Source organism: Bubalus bubalis, chromosome 4 (assembly GCF_019923935.1).
Source record: "Bubalus bubalis isolate 160015118507 breed Murrah chromosome 4, NDDB_SH_1, whole genome shotgun sequence".
Lineage (NCBI taxonomy): Eukaryota > Metazoa > Chordata > Mammalia > Artiodactyla > Bovidae > Bubalus > Bubalus bubalis.
This window is the reverse complement of record NC_059160.1, coordinates 89,477,603-89,503,532: the sequence shown is the minus strand read 5'-3', so window position 1 is coordinate 89,503,532 and position 25,930 is coordinate 89,477,603. Positions and strand designations below refer to the sequence as shown.

Sequence of the window (25,930 nt, the reverse complement as noted above, 5' to 3'; positions counted from 1 at the left end):
GGCGGACTGGCCTTGATTGTGCCCTCTTCTCTTTCCAGCTGACATATGACTATCAGTTTGATTTTGAGGACGATCAGCACAAGATCCCCTGCCACTGTGGAGCCTGGAATTGTCGGAAATGGATGAACTAAGAAGCTTTGAGGCTACCAGGCAGGGGAGTCCCCCCACCCCCAACCTCTTCCCTGAAAGGGATGAGGGGGAAGAGAGGTAGCAGCCAGAGCCAGGACCCAGGGCTGGGGCTGCCGGCTGACCGGAGCCCCTGGAGCAGGAGGCTGGGGCAGAGGGCCCTAGGCCAAGCCCACCCTGGGCACCAGGGATGACCCTCTTCCCCGCCACCGGCCCCCAGGCTGGCATCTCTGCCCCCAGCTCCAGGAGGGGCCAGACAGAAGCAGCCATTGGGCATCTCAGGTTTGAGGGGGATATGGGCCGGGAACTACCCAGAAGCATCTGGGAGGCAGCAGGGAGGGGGGAGGAGGATGTGTGGCCGGGCCTCACAGCCCTGCTGCTCCCACCGACCTCTCTGGCCCAACTCAAGGCTGCAAAGAGACTTGACTAAGCTTGACAATCCCAAAGGCCGGGTCCCACACCTGGCCCTGCCTGCCGGGTCCTGCCCCCACCCTCACCCCCATCCCCTTCCCTCTCGATCTGTCTCTGTCTCCCTCTTCTCCTCTGTGTTTCTGTCTCTCTATGGGTTGTGTTTCCTTGTTTTCCACTCTGACAAATGCAACAGGAATGGGAAAGAGGCGCCCAGCTGCCCAGGAGGGCAAGCCAGGCAAGCCGGGCAAGGAGACCCCGCACCCACACCTACCTCATTTAAGTGTTGGATTTTTTGCTGTTTTGAAATGTGAGACCCTCTCCAAGCCCCCTACTGCCCCAACCCTCTCCCCCACCTCACTGCCCTCTTCTGAGTGGGTGGAAGGGGGGTAGGAGGAAGAAGAAAAAACAACAACAAAAAATCCATCTTTGTTTTTAATTACGGGCATGGGATGGTGGTTGAGGCTAATGATGATGAAGATTGGGGATGACTGGCCCCTAGTTGCTCTAGGACTTCCTTCTCCATCTGGACATGGGGGCAGGAGGGGTGTGCTCAACTTAGGACCAGAGTATCTCCCTCCTGTTTTCCCAACCCCATCATGAGCCCATTTGCCCTCCAGCCCCTGGATGGGGTGGGTGGGTGGTCGGGTGAGGGCTATCCCTGAGTGGCATGCCCATACCCAGTGAGGCAGGGTGTGGCCCGGAGCTCCCACTTTCCCTCAGTCACCAAACTGCTGCTGGTCTGGTGAGAAGGGGTGGTGATGTGGGGGTGGGGGAGCTTAGTGTCAGCGCGGGGAGGGTGGGGGGTATTTATCTATTTATACATGGGATTGTACATAGTCTTGTGGGGCATGGGGGAGCCGGCTGGAGGTGAGAACCCTCCCCTCTCCCCCCACCCCCGGGGAGAGCAAATGTAAAACTACTAATTTTTGTGCTTTATATATTCTATATAAATATATCTATTTTCTTTTTACAAAACCAGTTTATAAATGGTAGGGGGGTGTGGGGCGGATACATGGAGCTCCCCTTGTGGGGGAGCCCCCTCCATTACCCAACCTACCGCCCTTTTCCTCACCCCCTCCTCCCCACCCCCTGGCTATGACTGCTGTAAGGTGGGGGTATAGAGGCTGGGCGATTTCCACCCCCTTTTGTATAGTTGGACTATGTTATAACGCACAAAAGTGAGCTGGCCCCAGGGGGAGCCAGAGGGTAATGGGTTCCCCTGCCTCCCTTTCCTTCCCCTTTCTGCCCAAGCTTGTGCTGCAGTTGAACCTCTTCCTGGGGGTAGGGGTAGGTCAGGGGGTGGGTGAGGCCCCAGACCCCTCTCTGGTAGGGAGCCATGGGGATGAAGATGAAGCTTATATGCAGTTCTCTCCTAGGGGCTGTGGGCAAAGGGCATTTTGTAATTAATATTTTCAAGAATCAAATGTCTGGAGTGTGGGGGTGGGCTTGGTGGTGGTGTATGGGTGGGCCTGCTGGAGGGGGAGCACGGTCGCTGTTGTGATTTTAGGTTTGTTTTTGTTTGTTTTTGAATTTGGGGGGTTGCAGATTGATGGGGGTAGGGAATTTTTTTTTATTTTTAAGCTGCTTCCTCAACTGTTTCAAGCTGCAAATGTTTAAGAGAATAACATCCCCCACCCCCACAGAAACCACTGTAATGAAATCACAGTGGGGAGACTGGGCTTCTGCCCCCAAAGCCATTGGATGTTCCTTTTCCAAGAGCAAAAGGTCTAGGTTACAGGGAAGGGGAGATTGGCTCCTGCCAGTCAGGCTCTGATTGGGGCTTGGGCCCTGGGATTGGGAAAAGGGGATGGGGCAGACTTTGTAAGCATATGCTAGGTATCTGATAGTCCTGTAGAATTTAGTGAAGAAACCTTATACAGTTTTTAATTTTTATATAAACTAACTCAGACCCAAGCTACAAGGTTGGAATTTTGGTTGTTGGTTTTTTTTTTTTAAGTACCCCGCCTGTATAATTGCATCAGAATTCCCTCCCTCCCCCTCGCCCCCCCCCCCCATGTTTGTACTTTGGGTTGGTTTACACTTGCACATATTCAATTTTCAGTTTTTTCCCATTTATGGTCTTCTCTCACCTCCAGGACCCTCCCCCTTTTTAAAAAATAAATCTCTGACAAGTGTGAATCCCGTGAAGACTTTATTTTGTGTTGTGTGTATCCTGTACAGCAAGGTTGGTCCTTCGTAACAACGGATGAAATGATTCCCTTTTTTAAAGCGCCCTCTCTCCTTCCACCCCCAGCGCCCCTGTCCTTGGCATGTTTTGTATCAGCGATCATTCTGAAGTGTACATAATTTATGTTGCAAGAGGCAAAGGGCAAGTTTTGGATTTTGCTTCTTCCAAGTTTGTTTTTAAACGACAAATAAAAAAAAGAACATTTTAAATACAAGCGACTCCGTCCCGTCACCCTCGCCGTCGGTGGGATCAGTGAGGTCTGAGGACCCGGGGAGGGCGGTTTCTGAGGCCAGGACACACCGGAAGGGTGAGCTCCCCGCTTTCCACCCTTGGCTTGCGTAGGTTCTGACGTAGGCGGAAGTGCGTCGCGGTACCGGACGTGGGGCGGGGCCTTCTCCGCCCCCTTGCCCCGGGCCAGCTTCCTAAAGCGAAAGAACCCAGCCGGCGTCTCTCGCGATGGAGGCGGTGAGGAGCGCGGGAATGTGGCGGGGGGCGGGGGTGCGCTGTGGAGCCCGAGACCCCAGTCAGAGGACTGGGGAACCGGGACCGGCGCTGGTGCCCAGTCAACGAGAAGCAGGGTGTCTGTCCTAGACCGTGACCCTGCTCCTCCGCTCTTTGAGCGCATTTCAGCGACTGGGCCGCGCCGGTGCCTACCTTCGGTCCACGATACTTTAAGCCCGAGCGGGCAATGACTCCTGCCTCCCTCCTTGAAACCCACGCACTCTCTGGCGATCTCGGACCTCCTCCTCATTTAGCACCTCAAGCCCTTCAGAGGTTTGCCTGAGAGAGAAGGGTCGTGAGCCAGCTTCCCTAGGTGAAGCAGGGGGTTCCGAGGGACCCCCACTTGCAGGTAGCACCTGGCCCCCAGTTGTCCGAGTGTGATCCATAGAATCTTTGGCAGGAGGGACGTCTGAAAGACTTATACTACTTTGAGGTGTTCAGCGAGATAACGTAGCCTTAATAAGACTGAAAAGTGGGGTTTCCCTGAAGGAGGGAATCTTCCAGTGTTAGAGGCTACTGTGTCCCTGATCTAGTTTAGGTCATGCCCTGCTCTGCGATTCTGAGCAGGTGTGTTGGCCTAGCTCCTTCTTGGGTAGCAGGCATTGACAGATTGTGGCAGGACCCTGTCATCCTCCCTAAGTTGCTGCAGGTCCCCTACTATCTGTTTGTACCTCCCCTCACTCTCAGGAGCCTTGGTCTGGCACTCTGGAACCCTTCCCATTCTCTTCCTTCCTTCCATGTATTCTTTGTCAAACAGAGTAGCTCTTCCTCTCCTGGTTTTTTATCATCTCCTACTGTAGTTGTATGACGGCTGCAGGTTCACCTTTCTCTCCATCAGTTACATGCCCAGAGTAATTCCCTTATTGTGCTCTTTCTCTGCCTGCAGAGAGGTCATGTCCCTCAGGTTATAAAGAAGAAATCAAACCAAAGTAAAATGATTTGCAGCTGGTCACCCAGGCAAGGGAGTAAGTCCTTATAGATTAGGAGAATTTTGAGCAAAAATAAAAGGTCTTATTCCATTAAATTCAAAATGACATTATTTTTTACTTATTATATGGATTTTCTAATTTAGCCATCATATTTTATGTACTAGATTAGAAGTTTCTTGGAATAGAAATTGTTCTAAAAAAAAAAAAAAAAAAGGGGAGTACACTGGCAGTCCAGTGGTTAGGACTCGACCTTTTCACTGCTAGATCCCGGGTTTGATTGCTGGTGGGGGAATTAAGATACCATGGGCCATGTGGTGCAGCTGATAAATAAATAAAATGAAGAAAAAAGAAAACCCCACTTTGAAAATGCTTAGCCTAACTGCAGTGGAGGCAAGGGCAAGTCAGTGACAGCTGTTATTTAGGGTAGATTGTAGTGAATGCTATCATTAAGATGCAAAAAAAGGACTGTGGCACCATAGGGGAGGGAGAAGTTACTGTCAGCCCACTAGAGGGCATTGCGGGTTGAGAGAACTGTGAGCAAGGGCATAGAAACTGGGGTGTGTAGCGATTAATTGGGGGTCAGCCAGTGGCTGACCAGCTAGTTATGTCCAACCTAGATAGCATATTCAAAAACAGAGACATTACTTTGCCAACAAAGGTCCGGCTAGTCAAGGCTATGGTTTTTTCTGTGGTCATGTATGGATGTGAGAGTTGGACTGTGAAGAAGGCTGAGCGCCGAAGAACTGATGCTTTTGAACTGTGGTGTTGGAGAAGACTCTTGAGAGTCCCTTGGACTGCAAGGAGATCCAACCAGTCCATTCTAAAGGAGACCAGTCCTGGGTGTTCATTGGAAGGACTGATGCTGAAGCTGAAACTCCAGTACTTTGGCCACCTCATGCAAAGAGTTGACTCATTGGAAAAGACTCTGATGCTGGGAGGGATTGGGGGCAGGAGGAGAAGGGGACGACAGAGGATGAGATAGATGGCTGGATGGCATCGCTGACTTGATGGACATGAGTCTGAGTGAACTCCGGGAGCTGGTGATGGACAGGGAGGCCTGGCGTGCTGCGATTCATGGGGTCGCAAAGAGTCGGACACGACTGAGCGACTGAACTGACTGAACTGAACAGTGGCTGATGTTGCTGGAACTTTGGATTTTGATCATAGTTGGAGAAAAGACTGGGAAAGTAGGTTGAAGATATTGCATATCACATTAAGTTTGAACTTTGTTTTGTAATAAGGAGACCCATGGAAGATTTGGGGCTTCCCAGGTGGTGTGAGTGGTAAAGAACTTGCCTGCCGATGCAGAGACACAAGAGACACAAGTTCAGTCCTTGGTCAGGAAGATCCCCTGGAATAGTAATGACAACCACACCAGTACTCTTGCCTGGAAAATTCCATGGACAGAGGAGCCTAGTGGGCTACAGTCCATGGGGTTGCAAAGAGTTGGACATGACAGTGCACGCACATACACACACACACACACACAGATATATGAGCAAGGTAGTGAGTGTACTTTAAGAATATTCCTAATGACTTTCTGTAAACGGAGGAGCTACTTCAGAGAGTAGTGAGTTCTTGGTTCCTGGAGTTGAAAGTCCCTTCCAAACCTGAGATGCCTGGGGAGAGAACTTAGTGACAGCATGAAAGACAAATTGAAGAGGAAATAGATTTCCTCTTCTCTTAAACTGTCAGGGATAACAGTTTAGAGAATGTTGCAGAAATGTGATGTAAGAGGTTATGTTAATGCTGTGAAAGTGGAAAGGAGCGAGATGGATTTGAGGCATTTATTTCTAACATAGCAGCTTAGTTGATAGACATTAAGGACAAGTTTAGGTCACACCCTGCTCTATCATTCTAAGCAGGCATGTTGGGATAGCTCATTCTTGGAGAAATCAAGACCACAGTTCAGGCACCTGGGAAGAGAGCAATGCAAAAGCAGAGGTGGGAACCACAGTTAAGAATAATAGGATTAAAAAAAAAAGAATAATAGGATTGGAGGGACAGATGCTGTTCTGTCTTGTATTGAAGCATTTGAGGAGTCTCTGTGACATCTGTGGTGGTCCAGCAAACAACTGGAAAGGTGGATCAGGAGTTTGGAAGAAATTGTGAGTCTTGTAGCAGATATAGGGTGTGTCTCTGTGAATAATATTTTGCACTTATGTAGTACAGTAGTCTCAAGTCCCCTCTGTTATTAAATGTAGAGAGAGTAGACACAATTGCCCCATTCCTGTGTGGAGAAACAGGCAGAAAGAAAGTCATATTCAATTGTGTCTGAACTCTTATGTAGGTATCTATGTCTCTGTTTAGCTGTATGTCTTTTCTCTCTCTGTAATGTAGTCTTAGATCTCTCTGTCCATATCAGTGTGAATCATTACCAGTTTGTTGAGAAGCAAAACATTTGAGAATTATATGCAAACCCACATGCTAGGTGATATGAGAGAAAGATACAAAGAAGTGTAAGATAGTTTCAGGCTTCCAGGAATTTACAGCCTGTTCAGATAGATAATGAACAAAATAACTGTAGCACAGTGAAGTAATTAAGTATCAATCATATGGTCAGTACAATAATTTCTACAGAAGTCACTGTTTCTGCTGCTTTGTATAGGTCTTTGTGAGACTGCTTTACTGCTAAACAGGCCTCTCTCCCACTTATAAATGATGAGGCTGTTGTTCCGATAGCTATGCCAAAATGCCAGGCCATGATGAAAGTCTTATGCAGCCTAGAGAGAAGAGAGGGAGATTACCCCCCTGCCCCCACCCTGGCCTATTAGAGGAGGGAAATTTAGAGCTATCCATCCAACTTGACCCTGTTTACCAGCCAACCTCCCAGGTTCAAGCCAAGGCCTTTAAATTCATGTTACTACTGCAGCTGTGGAGGTGAAGTGTGACTTGAAGTTACTTTGGGAATATTACCCAAAAAGAGCAAATAGAGTCAAAACTAGATTCCGGCAGACAAAAATGATCATGATCTCTCCTGGGTTTCTAGATAACAATGAAATTTCCAAATGTTCCCACTTGAGGGAGCACTGAGATGCTCTGAAGGTTTCTCTGTATTCAGAGCAGTTTCTAATCTCAGACTGTCATAAACAAGGAAACTTGGAAAACCAGTCCCCTCTGGGCTATAGCAGGCTTTGACTCACAAGGGTGCTGAGAGGACTCAGTTCCCTAGTTTCAGAACATTTATCCTTCTCATCTACCCCTCAGTCATTCAAACTTTGATCCTTGGTGACAGTCAGCTGCTGGGATCCTCCCCATATGCGGCCCTCTCATGGTAAAGTGTATGTCAGTGACTCAGGAGCCTACACCTACACTTAGTGACTATTTGAAGGAAAGCAGTGTTGTCTCTCCAGCTTCCATATTTTTATAAATAAGTCTGTGAAAGTCTTGTGGAACCAACTTTAAGCTCATATTTTCTAGTGTCAGCTTTTAAGTCCTAATGTTTCATTAGGCAATGTAGTATATAAGACCATGAGCTTTGGAACCACACAAACCTGTATTCAGATCCCCATTTCACCTCTTGCCAGCCATGGGCAGTTTGCTTAATATTTCTTGAACCTCAGTTTCCTAATCTGTGAAAATAAGGCTGATAATAGTATTCACCTAAGGGTTATATGGAGAAGGCAATGGCATCCCACTCCAGTACTCTCGCCTGGAAAATCCCATGGACAGAGGAGCCTGGTAGACTGCGTCCACGGGGTCACTAGGAGACGGACACGACTGTGTAACTTTCAAGTAGACAGCCTGAGCGACTTCAATTTCACTTTTCACTTTCATGCATTGGAGAAGGAAATGGCAAGCCACTCCAGTGTTCTTGCCTGGAGAATCCCAGGGACAGGGGAGCCTGGTGGGCTGCCGTCTCTGGGGTCACACAGAGTCAGACATGACTGAAGCAACTTAGCAGTAGCAAGGGTTATAAAGATTAAATGAGATAATATTTCTGAAGGACCTTGTAGTGCTTTAAAGGAAGTCATTAGTTCACCAGCCCTTCCCCTAATGTTGCCAGGCTCAAATGGATGGAGCGTAAGACAGGCTGAATCTTTGTTTCTCTTGTCTTTCCAGGTCCCTTCTTCAGATAGCTACCCAGCTGTGGAAAATGAGCATCTTCAAGGTAAGTTTACTGAGGAAAGGAAACTGGTATGAAAACGATAACCCGATCCTAATTCGTATTCAGCAGTGCTTTTGAATTTTTCCCAGAGTCTTCCCTGGGAAAATCAAGGCTGGGCCAGATAATGTGCCAAACCACATAAATCAGGAACAAGTGATTTTGCGAGATCACCTAAGAATAAATCTTGGGCAGGGTGAGGATGATTAATATCTTCAGTCATCAAACCACTTGAGAGAAACTTTTGAGGTACAGGGAGAACTTCCATAGGCAATTCTGGGATGGCTAACCATGTTTTAGAAGTCCCTGATATGTTTTGAGTAGCCCAGACAATGCCACTAGGATTTTATCATCCAGCAATCTCACTAAAGCCACTGAGTATACACAAGAAATTATAGAAGGGACTTGAAAACCCTTAGAACTAATCCAGAAATAGAGGCACTAAACCCTAAAATTCAGGGCACAGGAGAAGGGAATTCTAGCATCTGCCCAAATACCTGGTTAGAGCAGGCTGGTCCAACCCGGTCATCTGGAAAGAAGCAAAATTATAGGCATCTCTGGTAAAGGGTTTTGCCCAGGAACACTCTTAGTCTTTCTTGGACATGTTTATGGCATTAGGAATACATACTTTCTCAGAGGATTAAAATATGGGATGAGATTCTGGGATATATTATTAAAGGTCTGTGAGTTCTCCACAAGAATTTTTAAATGTTCTATTTTCATGTCGTTAGTATCCAAAAATTAATATAGTCATATTTTGAATTACCTGATTGATTCTTTATAATTGATGACTGCAACATGATGTCAGTGCTTATTTTGTGTTTCTAAGTGCATTTGCGTTAGCATCAACTGAGGCAGGCGTAAGAAACTCAAATTGTCTACATGGATCAAGTAGTGACGTGGGTTGCATATGATTACAATAACCTGTGGTTCTCGTTGCATCTAAAAGGAGGCAGCAACTAGCCTAGTCTGGTTAATTGCTGCTGTTCAGGAATTCAAGACCTATTTTTGTCAGATCTTCTGATTATGAAAAGAAAGTTAGAATTTGGATTCTTATATATCTCCAGAATTTTTTAATTGGGCACTAATTTAAATTATTTAAATTAATTATTTAAATACCATGAAAACCAAACCAAATATGTTTGCAGGCCTGTAGCCTGTAATATTGGAGAAGGCAGTGGCAACCCACTCCAATACTCTTGCCTGGAAAATCCCATGGACGGAGAAGCCTGGTAGGCTGCAGTCCATGGGGTCGCTAAGAGTCAGACAAGACTCAGCGACTTCACTTTCACTTTTCACTTTCATGCATTGGAGAGGGAAATGGCAACCCACTCCAGTATTCTTGCCTGGAGAATCCCAGGGACAGAGGACCCTGGTGGGCTGCCGTCTGTGGGGTCACACAGAGTCGGACATGACTGAAGTGACTTAGCAGCAGTAGCAGCAGCAGCAGCCTGTAATATTATTTAACTATCATTGTAGCATGTCTTGAACTGGTGTCAAAAGACAGATTCTTGGGAGTCTGTGAATTTTCAAATTCGAAGAACAATGGTGGCCTTCCAGTTAGAGATGGTGGGTTTAATACATGTATCTACTTTTGTTCCTTCACAAAAAGCCACTATGGAGAAGGAAATGGCAACCCACTCCAGTACTCTTACCTGGAAAATCTCATGGACTGAGAAGCCTGGTAGGCTACAGTCCATGGGGTCGCAAAGAGTCGGACACGACTGAGCGACTTCACTTTCAATAGAATGCTGATTATCCCCATAAAAGCACTAATTTGCTGAATTCTAAAATATTTCTAAAATAGTTTCAGAGTTGCTTTTCTCAAACCATTTTAAAAACAAACCTACAAAAAAAAAAAAAAAAAGCCACTAAAGCCACCATGAAGGAATTATTCTTGAAGGTACAAAAACTATCAAAATAGGGAGAACAAGCAAGGAGACAATGGCAATGAATTTTTGGAAGCTGGAAAGCAGACAGAAGGGTGGTAAATGACTTAGCATACCTGAGAAAACTCAACTGTAACTAGCAGAGGGGAAAGCCCAGAAGCGCTGAAGGTCTAAGGAGGAGTCACATCCTAAGACTTCCTACCCCACTAAGTGCAACTGGAAAACTGCCCATCCTAACTTTGGCACAGACTGGAGGTACAGAAAGGGGCTGAGGTACTGTGCTGAAAACACGAACATGAGGTGAACTAGATGCTGAGACCCTAGTCCTTTTCCCACACTCAGTTTTCAGAATGCTGACAGAAAAGACTTCATCCTCAAGCACAAAGTCAAATGAATAATCCTTTTCTTCAGAATCCCACTGAAGGAAAAACCTAAAAATATAAGTACTGACTGTTCCCCATCTAAATGGTTCACAGTTAACAAGGCTCATCTACACACATAGAGCTTCTAATCAGCTTTAAAGACTCCATTCTTAAAATATGGTTTGAATCCTCCTTTAAACCAAGGATTACCAGACATCTAAAGAAAGCCTCTAATGTGAAAAGAGTGATCTAAATTGTCCCCCCAAATGAAGAAGAAAAAAGAAAAAGATAAACAGGAAAAAAGCAACAGTGGGAAAAGTCAATGCATAAAGAAGAAAACATTAAAAACTAACATTAATACTTACTCAAAGAACATATTTCCACCATGAAGCAAGTATAGGATGCAATTTTTTAAAGAAAAGGAATGTTCAGAAAAGAAAAAAGGAGCTCTTAGAAATTAAAAATATAACAGCAAAAGCGTTAAACTAAGTAGGAGGTTTGGAAAATCAAGTTGAAGAAATCTCTCATAAAGTAAGAATTAAAAATCAAAGTGAACTCAGACATAGAAAATAAACTTACGGTTACCAAAGGAGAAAGAAGGGGGATATATTAGGAGTATAAGATTAGCAGATACAAACTACTATATATATAAAAGAAACAACAAGGTCTTACTGTATAGCTGTATATATACTGTATAGGAACTGTATTTAGTATCTTGTAATAAACTATAATGAAAAAAGTGAAAAAAGAGGAAAGAAAAAAGAAACAGTGGTTAGTACCTCCTTATCCTTGGGGATACATTACAAGATTGCCAGTGGATGCCTGAAACCACAGATAGTATTAAACTGTATATATAATGTTTTTTCCTATATATCCTGACTTATATACATACATACCTATGAGTGTATGCATGCTAAGTTGCTTCAGTCGTGTCTGACTCTGTGTGACCATATGGACTATGTAGCCTGCCATACTTCTCTGTCCAAGGGATTCTCCAATTCCCATGCACTCCTCTGGGGGCTCTTCCCTACCCAGGGATCGAACCCACATCTTTTGTGTCTCCTTCATTGACAGGCGAGTTATTTACCATTAGCACCACCTGGGAAGCCCCGTGCATACCTATGATAAAGTTTAATTTACAAATTAGGCACAGTAAGAGATTAACAACAACAATAATAAAATAGAACAATGATAAGAGTATACTAAGAGTTATGTGAATGTAGTTGGTCAGTCTATAAGAGTAAGGTGTATGTGTGCTCATTCGTGTCTGACTCTTTGTGACCCCACGGACTATAGCCTGCCAGGCTCCTCTGTCCAAGGAATTTTCTAGGCAAGAATACTGGAGCGGGTTGCCATTTCCTACTCCCGGGGATCTTCCCAACCCAGGGATCAAACCTGCATCTCTCAGTCTGTCTGCCTCTAAATATCTTATTGTACAAACATAATACCTTTCACATCTTGACTAAGCACTTTTCACACACTGACCCTATAACTTTTGCAATTGAATTGCAACAGCAAAACTAGCATGATTTCCTGTTTCTTCTCAGTTTCACAGATAGAAGATTCATTTTTATCATAGATCTTAGCAACCTCAGCATATGATTGTTTTTCTTTCCCTTATTAAGTTGAGAACTTTCACCTTTTCACTTATAGGAAGCATTCTAGGTTTTAGGACTTCCCTGGTGGCTCAGTAGTAAAGAATCCGCCTGCTGTCCAGGAAATAGGTTCAATCCCTGGGTTGAACACTCAAAGAGTTGGACACCACTGAGCAACTAATCACACACACACAGCATTAGGGCTTCAATTTTACATATGCTTTATGGCCAATTAGTAAATAAAATAAGGGTTTGTTATTGTTGTTTAGTCGCTAAAGTAGTGTCAGACTTTGCAACCCCATAGACTGTAGCCTGCCAGGCTCCTCTGTCCATGAGATTTCCCAGGCAAGAATACTAGAATGGGTTACCATTTTCCTTCTCCAAGAAACTCGGAGTCTTAACCACTAGGCCATCAGAGATGTTCTCCAAAAAAAGGGTTACTTGCACACAAGCACAGTGATAACATCCATGACAGTCTGATCACTGAGAGAGCTACTAATAAGTAGTGGATGGGATATGGTGGACAAAGGGATGATTGCCTCCCAGGGCTGGAACTGAGCTGAATAGCAAGAGATTTCATCATGCTGCTTAGGATGCCACACAATTGAAAACTTATGAATTGCTTGTTTCTGGAATTTTCTATTTAATATTCAGACAAGGTTTGATTGTGGGTAACTGAAACAGTGGAAAGTAAAACCCTGGATTAGGTGAGCGGGGCAGGGGGAACTCCTGTGTTTTAAAAACAACAAAAACAAACGTTAAGGGTTAGTTTTGGAAGTCCAAATAGTAGGAGTTACAGAAGGAGAAAAATGACAACACAGAGGGAAGGAAACAATCAAGGAAGTAATTCAAGAACATTTCCTAGAACTGAAGAACATTAGTTTTCTCGTTGAATATTCAGCACAACGGGTGAAATTCTCCCACCCAAAGCACAATCATCATAAAATTTCAGAACACCAAACAAAGAGAAGATCCTGAGTTTCCAGAGAGAAAATAACAAGACATATACAAGGAATCAGAAGGGCCTAGGACCCCAAACTCTCAATAACACCAGAAGCTTGGAAGGCAATGAAGCAGTGCCCTCAATATTCTGCAGGAAAATCAAGTTCAACCTAGAATTCTGTAGCCAGACAAATTTAAATCAAAGATGAGGGTAACATAGAGATGTCTGCAGAGTCTATGTCTGCAAGGTCTCAAAAAATTTACCTCCCATGCACCCTTTCTCAGGAAGCTACTGGAAAATGTGCTTCACCAAAACAAGGGAATAATCAAAAAAGAGGAAATCATGGGATACAGGACACAAGAGTGCTAATACAGGAGAGACGTGAAAGGGGTCCCAGGATGGAAATGAAGGAAGATCTCAAGATGTCAGAAGTGCATGGCAGGCAAACCAGCCCAGATTTGAGCAGGTCAGAAGGCTCCAGAGAGACTTCTTTGGGTAGTTAAATTGATAGACTATCCCATGCTTCTGAACTTCTTGAAAGGAGACTTAAACAATTGGTAAAGAGTTTGGGGATTGAATTAGTTATAAGTACTAAATACTTAGCAAACAGACTAGAACTAAGCAAACAGACAATTATTAACTCCAAGGAAAACAAAGTTGTGAAGGAAAAAAGAAAATCAGACTTTACTACTTGACGTAGCTCAGAATAATGAATATTCAGTCAAATTACTTAAATACTGATGCAATTTAACTTCTGGGAGAATGGAGAATTAGGAGGTACAGGTTTATAATGGGGTCCTGGTAGGAAATAGAATTGAAAATTTTCATCTTCCTCATATGATAATAGAGAGTGCCTGTCATCTTCCTTGCATGATAATAGTTAATGCTTAAAAGTGAAAAAAAAAAGGTAGCAATATAAGCATATTATTTATAGACATAGAAATAAGTACCAAAATAATCAGCTAAAAGAGGTTTCCTCTCTGGGGAGGGGTGAAGTGAAGTGGGTGCTAGGAACTGCAGTTTTTCTTAACAAAATCATAGAACTATTTGACTCTCTAAACTGTGTACCTATATAACTTTGGTAAAAAAATTAAAAATGAAAAACAACTGATTAGGATTTAAGAGCATGAACTTTGGAATCACGTAGATCTATGTTTGAGCCTTTCTTGTTAACTAATGATACGACGTTGAGTAGTTTTTGTTTTATGGCTTTCTGTCTGTTTTCTCAGCTGAAAAATGACAATATTTGCCTTACAGATTAAATGACATAATATTTTTAGATATACAAGCATACCATGTAGCACATTTGGGCTGTTCTTTTGGGGGTTGCTGCTCGAGTAGAGCAAGCAGTTAAAATCAGAGGAATGGAAAGCCATTTGTCTAGAGTAGGTGGGGTGACTTCTGATTCACACGGTCATCCCAAGATGGACTCTCAGGTTGTTTGGGGCCAGGTCAATTGAGCACTGGGCTCTAACTTAGTGCTGTTCTAAAATGGCCCACCTTGGGCCATGACTTCCTCATCTGTGAATCTAACAAGAATTTTAAGAAGTTTACTTCTTGGATTTTAAGAAGCTTAATTACATTTTAATTGAGAAAAAGAACAAGTGAAAATGTGCTAAATATATGAGAAGGAAAATGAGTTAAAGGTGAGGAAAAAAAAACTTTTAGACTAGAACAGGTTAATGAAAGTTTAATAGATTTTCGTTTTAGTCAGCCATCTTTTGCCTAAGGAGCCAATAGATACAGTTCTGCCTGGGGGTGAAGTTGGATGAAATGGTTTCTAAGGAGTTTATCCAGGTTTTGTGGGAACAATAGCAACAAAACAGAATATCTATTCCTGTTGTCCTTTATAAGGGGGCCTTATAAATCATGCTGTAAATACCTGAGCAACTACAACACTTTTATTTGCTGCCTCTTTTGATTGCTGAGTTGTTGCATGGGAGGAAGCTACTAACTATCTCACCCCATGCAGAGACTCCGGAATCTAACAATAGCGTGTATACTTCCTTCATGAAGTCTCATCGCTGCTATGACCTGATTCCCACAAGCTCAAAACTGGTTGTATTTGATACTTCCCTTCAGGTGGGTGAAATCCTCTTTTCCCTTCCCCCTTCCTCGGAGCCGCTGGTTCAGTACCTCATCCCAAGGGTGATGAGCTTGACTTTCTATGTGGTTAGGCTCCCATTTTCCCCAGCATATCCAACCCCTATTCTTTTCCAGCCCTGCCTCCTGTGAATTTTCCTTTGTCGTTATTACTCTTTCACTACAGGTGAAGAAAGCTTTCTTTGCTTTGGTGACTAATGGTGTCCGGGCGGCCCCTTTGTGGGATAGTAAGAAGCAGAGTTTTGTGGGTAAGCAGTTTTTGGAACACTGTGTTATTGGCATCTTGTACTGGGCATGGAGAGAAGCTTTTGAGCTGTGCTGAGGGCTGTTATCTTGGCCTCTAGGCATGCTGACCATCACTGATTTCATCAATATCCTGCACCGCTACTATAAATCAGCCTTGGTAAGGCTCCTGAGCCCATGACCGAAACCACTTTCCTGCCCAGAGTCCCTCACTCTCATACCCTTTCTTCCAAGCAACTACAAGGGGTTAATAAAGCAGAGAGATTGAGTCTCAAGTTCTGTTGCCTCTGCTTTCAGGTGCAGATCTATGAGCTGGAAGAACACAAGATAGAAACTTGGAGAGGTATGTGGAGAGCTGAGGGTTGTAAAAGGATAAAGGGATGGAGAGTTTCCTGGGAAACAGTTTTTCATGGTAATATTTTGTGAACCTCCCTTTTCCCTTCAGAGGTGTATCTACAGGACTCCTTTAAACCACTTGTCTGCATTTCTCCTAATGCCAGGTGAGTTCCACCTACCTATTTGTCCGGAAGGGGAAAGAGCCTTGCCATCAGCATAGCTGAGGCCCTAGATACCCAAAGAGCCGGGAACAGAAGAGAAAAAAGACACTCCTCCCACATACACACACATGCATACACACGCATGCACATTCTTTAGGTCTGGTCTGAACCCCCTGCTCCTCTCCTTAACCACCTGTTTTCCCTGTTTGTAAGCACACTCTAAATTAGAGCTACTTCAGCACCCTCAGGCCTACCACTGTGGGACTTACCGTTAATCCCTGCCTTCCCACAGCTTGTTTGATGCTGTCTCTTCATTAATTCGAAACAAGATCCACAGGCTGCCAGTTATTGACCCGGAATCAGGCAACACCTTGTACATCCTCACCCACAAGCGTATCCTCAAGTTCCTCAAGTTATTTGTAAGTGCTCCTCAGCCCAGTTTTTACTTCTTAGATACTGGTTGGAGGAGTATCCAAGGGTAGTTTGAGGGGCCTTGAAAAAAAATCAAGGTGATGGTTATTTCCTCAGATCACCGAGTTCCCCAAGCCAGAGTTCATGTCTAAGTCTCTGGAAGAGCTACAGATTGGCACCTATGCCAACATTGCTATGGTCCGCACCACCACCCCTGTGTACGTGGCTCTGGGCATCTTTGTACAGCACCGAGTCTCAGCCCTGCCAGTGGTGGATGAGAAAGGTGAGGGATCGGGCACAGGGAGAGGAGGGCTCCAGGGAGGCTGTGGGAAAATCTGCTGTCCCCTCAGCTCAACCTGGAAGGTGGTTCTGTAGGCAGGGGGAGCCTTGGATGCCAGATCCTCCTTGCTGAGCTGCCTCTGTCCCCCTAGGGCGTGTGGTGGACATCTACTCCAAGTTTGATGTTATCGTGAGTGATTGTGGGGGGCGGGTTGGGAGGTAGGGAAAGGGGTGGGGTGTTGAATGTGGAGAGGGAGAAGAAGAGTCTCTTCTGGGACCTAAGGGTTTTAGAAGCTTCCAAGCTTTCAAATTCTGTTTGAAAAGGAATTGAATGAGCTGGGCGAGGCTTGTGGGCATGGCCGACACCTACTTTAAATCACTCTGTGAGGTGGGGTGGGCTCAGGGTTTGGCGGCTGGCTCCCTTGCTTCCCTGCATGAATCTTCCTCTCTCTCCCCAGAACCTGGCAGCAGAAAAGACCTACAACAACCTAGATGTGTCAGTGACCAAAGCCCTGCAACATCGATCACATTACTTTGAGGGTGTTCTCAAGTGCTACCTGCATGAGACTCTGGAAACCATCATCAATAGGCTGGTAGAAGCAGAGGTAGGAGGGCCAGCAACCCAGAAGAAGCTGGGGGAGCAGCTCTGGTCTGGCATGGAGGGTGGGGACTGACGGGCTCACCTTCACTGAGGCTGGCACTAAACATCCCTTTCTCCCTCGTGGCTCTGTGCAGGTTCACCGACTTGTAGTGGTGGATGAGAATGATGTGGTCAAGGGGATTGTATCCCTATCTGACATCTTGCAGGCGCTGGTGCTCACAGGCGGAGAGAAGCCCTGAGCCAGGGGAAGGGGTCATGCAGCACCAGGGCATATGCCCCACTCACTGCCTGCCCAAAGCTCTGGGAACCACAGATGATACTTTTAGAGAATTGTGACTGTTCCCTGCCCAGGAGCCCCCTACCCTTCTACATGGGAGGAGGGAACGTGTGGGGGAGGAAGGAAAATGGATTTTTAGCTCTCCTTATCCTCACCCAGCCCATCTTAGCCCCTTTCTTTTTAGGCATAGCCCCCTATCTGAGTGACCTATGGACTCTGTGCTCCTCAGGCAAATCCTGATCTCTAAGAGATCCCCAGACCTCACCCAGCCTTTGCCTCTGTCCCTGACTCCACCCTAAGAAAATAGGCACAACAGAACTCTGCATAAAGATGTTTTTATTCATCATGTTTCATGCTGTATGGAGGAGGCTGAGTCCATGTAGTGGCATTTCTTCCTCTAATGCGAGTGGGGAGGATCATGGGGAGGAGGGCCCTTGGCTTCCTGTGCTGTATGCATATGAAAGGAGATGAGAGTTGCAGGGAGGGGGAGGGCAGAGTGGTTAGCTGAGGTTATTGCTTTTCCTGGCAAACCTAATTAAAATGACAGGAGCCTCTTCATGGTATTTCGGTGTTTGATTTTTGTATTTGCTCCAATGTTTCTACTTCATAAGGCTTCTTCAACTCATCATTAAGATCAACAATAATAGCACACACACACATACATTAAACTGTGTGCCAGCCACCATTCTCAGTGCTTTACATATATTATTTCAATTAATCCTCAGAACAATAGTAGATACTATTTCAGTTTTACAGATTTTTTTTTAACTGAGGTACAAAAAGGCCAAGTAACTAGCCTACGGCCACATAGTTAATAAAAAGTAGAGCTAGGATTTGAGCTGAAACAGTCTTTCTTTAGAACTTATGCACTTTACCACTACACTAGATTCACTGTCTTCCTAATTCTCCGTTCATAAATGTTTCCCACCCTATTCCCTGCAGTCTCCTTATCACCTCGCTTTCTCCTCTGCCTGGACCATAGCTGGCACCCAAAGAAAATCCCATAACAGTGCTAGGTCTCTGTCTCCATAGAGTAGAAAGACTGAGGGTAGAACTGAGTAGAAAAAGAGAAAGAAAGTCTCTCTACTAGGCAGAGAGACCTGCCACTACCATCCACTTAGGGAAGTTGGACTCTGGATTTTGCTGAGCCAACACTGTCTTTGAACTCATAAATCCCTTTCTTCCAAGGTAAATAAGAGCTGGAGAGTGAGGGGTGGGGAGCAGCAGGATTATGGTCACCCTGTCAGACCTCTCCCTGTGCTGAAACTACATGGACCAAAGCAGTAGTCCAAGCAACAGGCACCATAAGGGCTGCTAGATGGTTGGGTATGAACCACATTCTGGGGACTGTCTCACCACTGCCTTAGAGATATGGTACCATTTCCTATCCCAGATTTGAAGGAGTTTCTGAGTGCTTCCTTGCCCCCACCCAGACCGTGCCTGATAACTCATGACCCTGGCTATTCTGTACTGGTTCCTCCAAACCAGGCTTCTCCATGGAACACAGGGAAAAGCACTGGGCACTCATACAAGCTCTGCTCTTGGTGCTGCGTTGTGGGGCTTCTCCAAAGCCCCTGCTTCTGCATTCACCCCTTCAAAGCTCTCACAGCACATTCCCACACTTGAGGGAGGGAGGCTTATAAGTTATTAGAATTAGGGTATGTTTATGTGAGTGTGGGTGTGTGCATGATGGAAAGGACAGATGTCGCATTATGTCACATTCCATCGTGTCTAGGGAGGAGGCAAGGACTTTTTAAAGCCTTGGGGCTCTGGTGGGACCTGGGTGGAAGGAAGCATCTTCAAGCAAGAGCCACCCCACCGGTATAGCTGGTAGGTGTAAAGCGGGCTGAGCGGATGGGATAGAGGATGTTTGGGTTCTCTTTAAAGGTCCATGTCAGGGAGCAGGAGGCCTGGGTTTTGTTTCCGTGGTTCCCAGTAAGTCAGTGCCCGTCCTAAAACAATCCTCCTGGCTCATCACCTTAAAAGGAAGGGTCTGTGTCCAAGGGCTGTGTATACTTTAGTGGAAAACAAATTGGGATCTGCTTCTCCTGTCCCCCCAAAAAACCCAACCAGGCAGTCTCAGGGTATGAGGACGGAGCAGAAGGAGAAACAAGGGATAAAGTCTGGGAGCCTCATAGCCTTCTAACCTATTCCTCAGGAGAGGTGCATTATCCGTTCTTCAGCACTGTTGCCATACACACTCTTTTCTCCCACCTCCCCGCACCCCTCCTCTCCACTGGAGCTGCTGCCATGGTTGCCAGGCATGGTTGCTAAGTCTCTGCATGGAAGGGTTGGCGTGGGCTGCACTGCCACTAACATTACCATGGTGAATCAGGGGACACCTGCTATAGGCTTGGGGGGAGGGATCATGCAGACAACCACCCCCACCCGGGACAGAATGAGCCTAAAAGGGGGGCACCTTGAGCACCACTCCAGGTGGGGGTTGAACGAGCTAGGCAGTGTGGTAGTGGTGACAGAGAGTGCTACACTGGAAAATGGGGGCCAGTTGTATCATTTCAGTTGCTAGGGGATTAGTTTAGCCAAGGAAGCACACCATTCCGCCTCTATACCCTCTGAAAGGGTGCAAGTGCGTAAGCACTCTTTCCTCCACAAGTATGAGCAGAGTTCAGGCTGAGAACAGTAGGACCCCCAAATCCTGGCTTCTGGATTGGGGGTTGGGAGAGCCTGCTTCAGAGAGAGGGCTCCATGGGTGCCCAAGGACAAACATCTAAGGATGAAAGTGTGGGCCGCTTCAATGGCTAAGACAGACTCCTGTCCTGCTGTGGCATCAGCCCTGGGCACAACACTGAGAGGGTAAGGAGTTAAGGGTGTGGGGGTGACCCTTTTTGAGCTTGGAGGCAGCTCTCCCCCAGAGTTGCACAAAGGCTGCGGGCAAGCCACCACCTCCTCCCTCCACCGCATGGAAGCTGGTTACTCATCTCCTCTCTGCACCCGAACGCCACTGCCGCTAAAAATAAACCCCCCAGCCGTGGGCCAGCCCTTCCTGCACCCCAACCCCCTGGAAACCAGCAGAGAGTGGCAGGCGGAGACCTTGAGTTCCGTTCCCATCACCTCCCTGATGAAGAAATAAAAGTCTGGGGCAGGATGTCAGGGACAGAACGCTGCTGGTCAGGCACCCTGAGAAACAGGAGAATGAAGGGTTAAAACGGCGGGAAGGTTGAAGAGACGGGGGCGGGGGTGGGGGCACTGTCATCTTGGCAAGAATAAGAAATCCCCTGCCCACTCGTGCGGGTCCCATCAGGCTTGCGGGACAAGAGCAGTGGGAAGGGGCGCCCAATCCCGGGCCCCAGGGGGCGGTCGTGCACGTGGGGGAGGTAGCAGCGCGGAGCCGTCCGCGCCGTGTCACATGCGCGCGCACACACACACAGACAGGCACACACGTGTGCCTGGGTATATATAGTCCCCAGTCGCTGGGCCTGCCGCTCTGCAGTGGGCGCCGGCTCCCCGGGCTGGGAGGGGGCTTTCGGGGCGGGTGGGAGGGTGGGGGGCCGGGGTGGGGTGGGGCAGGATGCTGGATGGCCAGCTCTTCTCCGAGGGGCCCGATAGCCCCCGGGAGCTCCAGGATGAGGAGTCTGGCAGCTGCCTCTGGGTGCAGAAATCCAAGCTGGTGGTGATCGAAGTGAAGACTATTTCCTGTCATTATAGTCGCCGCGCCCCTCCTCGACAGCTCATGGACTTCCAGGCCAGCCACTGGCTCCGCGGGCCCCAGAGCCGCACGTGAGTGAAGGACGGGTAAGGGGAAGAGAGAGGTGGGGCAGGGATTGGGGTCTGGACCTTCCCGTGGGCACCAGCCAGCGCTGCTGTTCCCCCTTCTCTTCCCCACGCCTCCCCCAACCCCATCCCGAAGGCTGAGGCCTGACTCATCCCGCTTGTTTGGGGGCACAGGAGTGGGCGTGAGAAAGGGCAGGTGAGATGGGGCAGATACTGTTAAAGTGTGCATGGAGAGATGGTGAGGAGTCCCGCTTCGACTTCAACCCTAACATATACGCACGTGCACACACGCACACACTCACACACGCGCACACACTCACACACACCCCTCCACCCGGCGGCCCCAAGTGGCCTCCAGCGCTCCCAGCTCCCCGGACCTCGGCTCCCTTCCCCCACAAACTGCTCACCTGGGTTCCTGCTCATTGTCCCAGGTGTGGGCCGCGCCCGGGATCCCCTGAGCCGCCGCCCCGCCGGCCCTGGGCCTCCAGGGTGCTGCAGGAGGCGACCAACTGGCGGGCGGGGCCCCCGGCCGAGGCCCGAGCCCGGGAGCAAGAGAAAAGGAAAGCGGCGTCGCAGGAGCGGGAGGCCAAGGAGACCGAGCGAAAAAGGCGCAAGGCTGGTGGGGCCCGAAGGAGTCCCCCTGGTCGGCCCCGCCCGGAGCCTCGGAACGCCCTTCGGGTGGCCCACTCTGCAGGGCTCCCAGCTCCCTCAAGGTCCGAGCGCCTGGGGTCGGTGGGGCGACCGCCCCGTCCATCCGCGCAGCCGCAGAGCAATCCTGGGGCGGCGTGGGCGGGGCCCTGCGGCGGTCGGCGGCCAGGGCCCCCCAGCTACGAGGCTCACCTGCTGCTGAGAGGCGCTGCCGGGATGGCCCCGCGACGCCGCTGGGACCGGCCGCCACCCTACGTGGCTCCACCTTCTTACGAGGGCCCCCACAGGACCCTGGGGACTAAGCGAGGCCCCGAGCCCTCGCAGGCGCGCGCCTCTTCAACCTGTGCGCCGACTAGGACAGAGGGAGGGTGCGCAAAGAAGAGGCTAGATCCTCGGATCTACCGGGACGTCCTAGGGGCCTGGGGTCTCCGTCAGGGGCGGGGTCTCTTGGGGGGATCCCCAGGCTGTGGAACAGACAGGCCAAGGCTGGAGTCCGGTAAGGGGCCCGCGGAGAAAAGCCTGAGGCTGGCTGCTGCTGGCCTAAAGAGTGGTAGCGACGGCCATCCCCAAGCTAAAGCCGCTGGGAGCCCAGGCACAGTTCCTGCGGGGTCTGCCACTGCCACCCCTAGCCCCCCGCGTCCCACTCCCAGGTCCAGACCCCATCCCAAAGGCTCCGGGGAAGGGAGGGAAGGTAGAGACCAGACCTGGCTCCCCAAACGCTGGGTTCCCTCCATTAAAAAGCAGCCGCCCCGGCATAGCCAGACCCTCCCCAGACCCTGGGCTCCAGGAGGCACGGGATGGTTAGAGTCCCTGGGTCATAGAGGGGAGTCAGGACCCGAGACCTTGGAGGGTTGGAAGGCGACCCGACGCCCCCACACCCTGCCCCGAAGTTCCCGTGGCCCCACTCGTGGGGAAGGCGTCTTTGTCATTGATGCCACTTGCGTGGTGATACGTTCCCAGTACGTCCCGACCCCTCGAACCCAGCATGTTCAGCTTTTGCCCGCCGGGGTGCCGCGCCTTGTGGGGAATGCCCCCAGCCAACCGAAACCCAATAAAGAGGAGGGAGAGGGGGCCGCTTTCCTTCCCTCCCCTTACCGAAAGCTGCCATTGAGCAGTCGTCCTTCTCTCCAACCCAGTGAGGGACGCGGGCTCGAAGCTGAGCGCGGGAAGCCCGCGGACTCCTCACTGGAGGAGCGCGCCTCCCGCATCTTGGGGCTCCCGGTTGGCGAAGTAAACCTACAGGATCCCCCCACGCAGCCAGGTAGCCCAGAGCACTCAGCCTTAGGCCCAGCGGCTTCGCGGGGAGCGCGCGGTGCCGAGGGATCGGAGAAAGTGGCGTCCGGCACGCGGTGCGCAGGCCGGGGCTGGGCGCGAGCCCCTGGACCCTATGCCGGGGCCCTGCGGGAAGCTGTGTCCCGCATCCGCCGCCACACCGCCCCGGACTCCGACTCAGACGAAGCTGCGGAGCTCAGCGTCCATAGCAGCTCTTCTGATGCGAGCGACACAGAAGTCTCGGGCGCCTCCTGGCGGAAAGAGCGGACCGGGCCCCCCGAAGGCGGAAAGACAGCCGAGCTGAGCGGCAATGCCTGAGAGATTGTAGGTGCCATCAGCAAAACCGAGGAGGTCCTCTTCGGGGCGAGGGACATTAAGGGGACTCCACAGGGAAATAGGGAGCAACAGTGAGAGGCCCTTTATTGTATTTGTGTCCCCTTTCTTCCTCACAGACTTCCTTGTACCCCTTACCTATACCCACCCATTCCCGTACTCAGCATAGAAGGCACACAGATGAGAGGGAGCACATGTCAATTCATGATTTTTTTTTCCAGGAGAGTTGAGGGTGTGCACTAGATTTGAATGCCTGTTCCACTCAGTGCCTGTGGGTAAGGTCTTCAGCAGGGCCCAGTGCACTAACATGGAGCTGAGCAGAGAGGCCTAGGTGGGATTAGGCGGGAGGGCAGGGGTGGGATAGTCAGGGCAACTGCAGGGCAGGACCTCTGGGCCGGAGGAAGAAGGTGATGGAGAGGCCTCAGACTGAGGATCAGGTGACAGGCCCTTGGCAGAAGCCACCAGCAAAGCAGAAGAGGAGTCACTTTGGTTTCACAGATCTTGGGTTCCAACCCCAACTCTGACACTGATTTGCTGGGTGACCTTAAACAAGTCATTTCCCCTCTCCAGTTCCCATAATATGTAAAATGAGGGAGTTCTGAGGTCCATTCCTGATGTTTTGGAGTCCTAGGAGAGGCTCTTATCTCAATCCTCCCCTCCGCAAGACAGTTAGGAATAAGTGAACAGTGTCTGAGGGTCCCTGGGTGGCTTCATGGACACCAGCATTCACTCTCAATTCAAGAGACTGCAGGGTTTGCAGAAGAGCCAAGTAAGTGAGCAAGGGCTCCTATTCCAGTCTCTCAGGTTTAGGTTTAGGATCCCCGAAGCAGAGCAGGATGGTGGCCTTGTCACTGTCCCTAGTTTGTGGTGGTCTGAGCTGGGGAGGGAAGGCACCCAATGAAGCAGCTTGGGACCTTTAGGCCTTCCCCTGTTCCTCCTCCCAAGTGTCCCTTGGTGATGCTCTAAATAGTTACCACGATTTCCCACCCAGGTGGAATTACCCATCTGAGAGAATCCTGAGAATGTCTTACATGTTTCTGCCTCTTCCAGAAACCAACAAGGGAAGGAAGAGGCTAGTCCCCAAAAGCCTGTAGGCGTGGGGTGTGATACTCGCTGTAGCCACTACGGGGCGCGCGCAGGTCGCGGATTTCCCTCGTAGCTAGTCCCCGAGTCTTGCCAACCCCCGGCACTACCAGTTAATCAATTGCTCCCTAGTTCCTGCGCGCGGGTCCCCTGCCCTGCCGTCTCCAGCCATGCGAGATCGCGAGTAGGCCTCTGGCCTTGCAGACCTCTGGAGCGCGCGGAGCCCCTCTCTGTACTCGTCCACACCAAACAGCTCGGGATTCAGACACTGAAGTATTTTTTTCTCTTCGATCTCGGACACCTCCTCTGTCTCTATTTACTAGCCATGTGAACTCGGCCAAATCACTTCACCTCCCTGAGCCTCAGTCTCCTCATCCGTCAAATGGGGGTTTATAAACACCTACCTCGCAGGGTTGTTGTGAGGACTTAATGCGATAATGTATGTAAAGCGCCTTGCACAGTACCTGGTACACAGCAGGCGCTCAATAAATCTAACCTTCCCTTTGTCCAGCCTTGGCATCTTTTTCCTCTCACCGACCCATTCCCCACAGCATCTTTCCCACCAGGGCTCCTGCGCTCCTTCCTGCTCGGTGGGCGGTGGAGGAGACCCCTTTCTCTGATGGAAACTCCGGTGGTCCACCCCTGTCTCCCCCAGTGCGAACTCTCCCTTCCTTGCCCCCCACCCCACCCCCGCTGACTCTTCCCATTGCTTCGATGCACTCCCCCCACCCCCCATTCCGGGCAAGGGCTGAGTCAGTCTGGGTAAATTTAGCCGCCGACTAGGCAGGCGCGGGGGCTTCGCTCAGACTCAGTCGCCGAGTCCTGGCCCGGCCCTCGGCCCCGCCTCTGCCCCCCACCCCCACCGAGTCCTGCCAACAGCAACTCCGGCTCAGCGTTCCGATCCCCAGCCCCGCTCTCAAACTACTTAGACTTTTGGTCTCCAATTATCTCAGTGTCGCTCCCCACTCGCACCCGGAGAGACTGGGCAGGACTGGGAGTGGGGCAGGGTAGGGAGGCCTCTGGATTGGACCCTAAACTAGGCGTCTGACCTTGGTTCAGTGAAAGGGGTTGGGCGGCGGGGTGGGGGGAGGGGGGGGAGGGCGCTTTGGGGGCTTTGAATCTAAATGGATAACATTGGTCAGAGTCACCCAGGAAGGTCCGTCCATCTCAGAACCTGCCTGGAAACCATACTGCCAGGTTTCAAGTTAGCTCTTGCTGGAGGAAGTGAAGTAAGTGCGGGTTCACCTTGGGCAGAGATCAAAGGTTTCTGAGTTCTGTCTTCCTTCCACCTACAGTTCTAACTTCTGCTGATTCTAACTCCTAAACATTTACTGAGCACCTGAGAAGGACAGGGCACTAAGCTAAACTCCAAGAAAGAGATGAGGAAGACCTGCCTGATGGG

General features: G+C 49.1%; 3 protein-coding genes across 9 annotated transcripts in view; all 3 read left to right on the top strand.

Annotated features, from left to right (window-relative positions):
• KMT2D (lysine methyltransferase 2D) overlaps positions 1–2,936 on the top strand; it is a 39,207-nt gene extending 36,271 nt beyond the window's left edge. For all 6 annotated transcript variants that reach the window (XM_044941702.2, XM_044941706.2, XM_044941703.2 and 3 more), the window contains exon 55: positions 39–2,936. In XM_044941702.2, coding sequence (XP_044797637.2) covers positions 39–131 — 93 coding nt within the window. In that variant the 3' untranslated portion in view covers positions 132–2,936. The remainder of the gene's footprint in view (positions 1–38) is intronic.
• Positions 2,937–3,078: 142 nt separating this feature from the next.
• Positions 3,079–18,023, top strand: PRKAG1 (protein kinase AMP-activated non-catalytic subunit gamma 1). Its single transcript, XM_006054545.3, has 12 exons — positions 3,079–3,190; positions 8,218–8,266; positions 15,022–15,131; positions 15,319–15,400; positions 15,497–15,555; positions 15,693–15,738; positions 15,841–15,895; positions 16,185–16,311; positions 16,421–16,586; positions 16,735–16,772; positions 17,041–17,187; positions 17,318–18,023. Exons 1-12 carry the CDS (start codon positions 3,182–3,184, stop codon positions 17,420–17,422), a joined length of 993 nt encoding a protein of 330 aa, XP_006054607.1. The 5' UTR covers positions 3,079–3,181; the 3' UTR covers positions 17,423–18,023.
• Positions 18,024–18,747: 724 nt separating this feature from the next.
• DDN (dendrin) lies at positions 18,748–25,034 on the top strand. 2 transcript variants are annotated; one of them, XM_044941707.2, is made up of 3 exons: positions 18,748–19,290; positions 21,127–21,198; positions 21,624–25,034. In XM_044941707.2, the coding sequence occupies exons 2-3, from the start codon at positions 21,152–21,154 to the stop codon at positions 23,428–23,430; spliced, it is 1,854 nt and encodes a 617-aa protein (XP_044797642.2). In that variant the 5' UTR covers positions 18,748–19,290; positions 21,127–21,151; the 3' UTR covers positions 23,431–25,034. The 2 variants fall into 2 exon arrangements, with proteins under 2 accessions (XP_044797642.2, XP_006054608.4); XM_006054546.4 differs by lacking the exon at positions 18,748–19,290 and having other exon boundaries at positions 20,843–21,198.
• Positions 25,035–25,930: the final 896 nt, after the last annotated feature.

Bases quoted from the DNA above. Each gene is read 5' to 3' on its own strand.
- PRKAG1 (XM_006054545.3), top strand. The intron at 8,267-15,021 runs GTAAGTTTACTG...CACCCCATGCAG, and splicing joins GGAAAATGAGCATCTTCAAG to AGACTCCGGAATCTAACAAT. The intron at 16,587-16,734 runs GTGAGGGATCGG...CTGTCCCCCTAG, and splicing joins GCCAGTGGTGGATGAGAAAG to GGCGTGTGGTGGACATCTAC.
- DDN (XM_006054546.4), top strand. From the start codon at position 20,990: ATGCTGGATGGCCAGCTCTTCTCCGAGGGGCCCGATAGCCCCCGGGAG. The intron at 21,199-21,623 runs GTGAGTGAAGGA...TCATTGTCCCAG, and splicing joins CGCGGGCCCCAGAGCCGCAC to GTGTGGGCCGCGCCCGGGAT.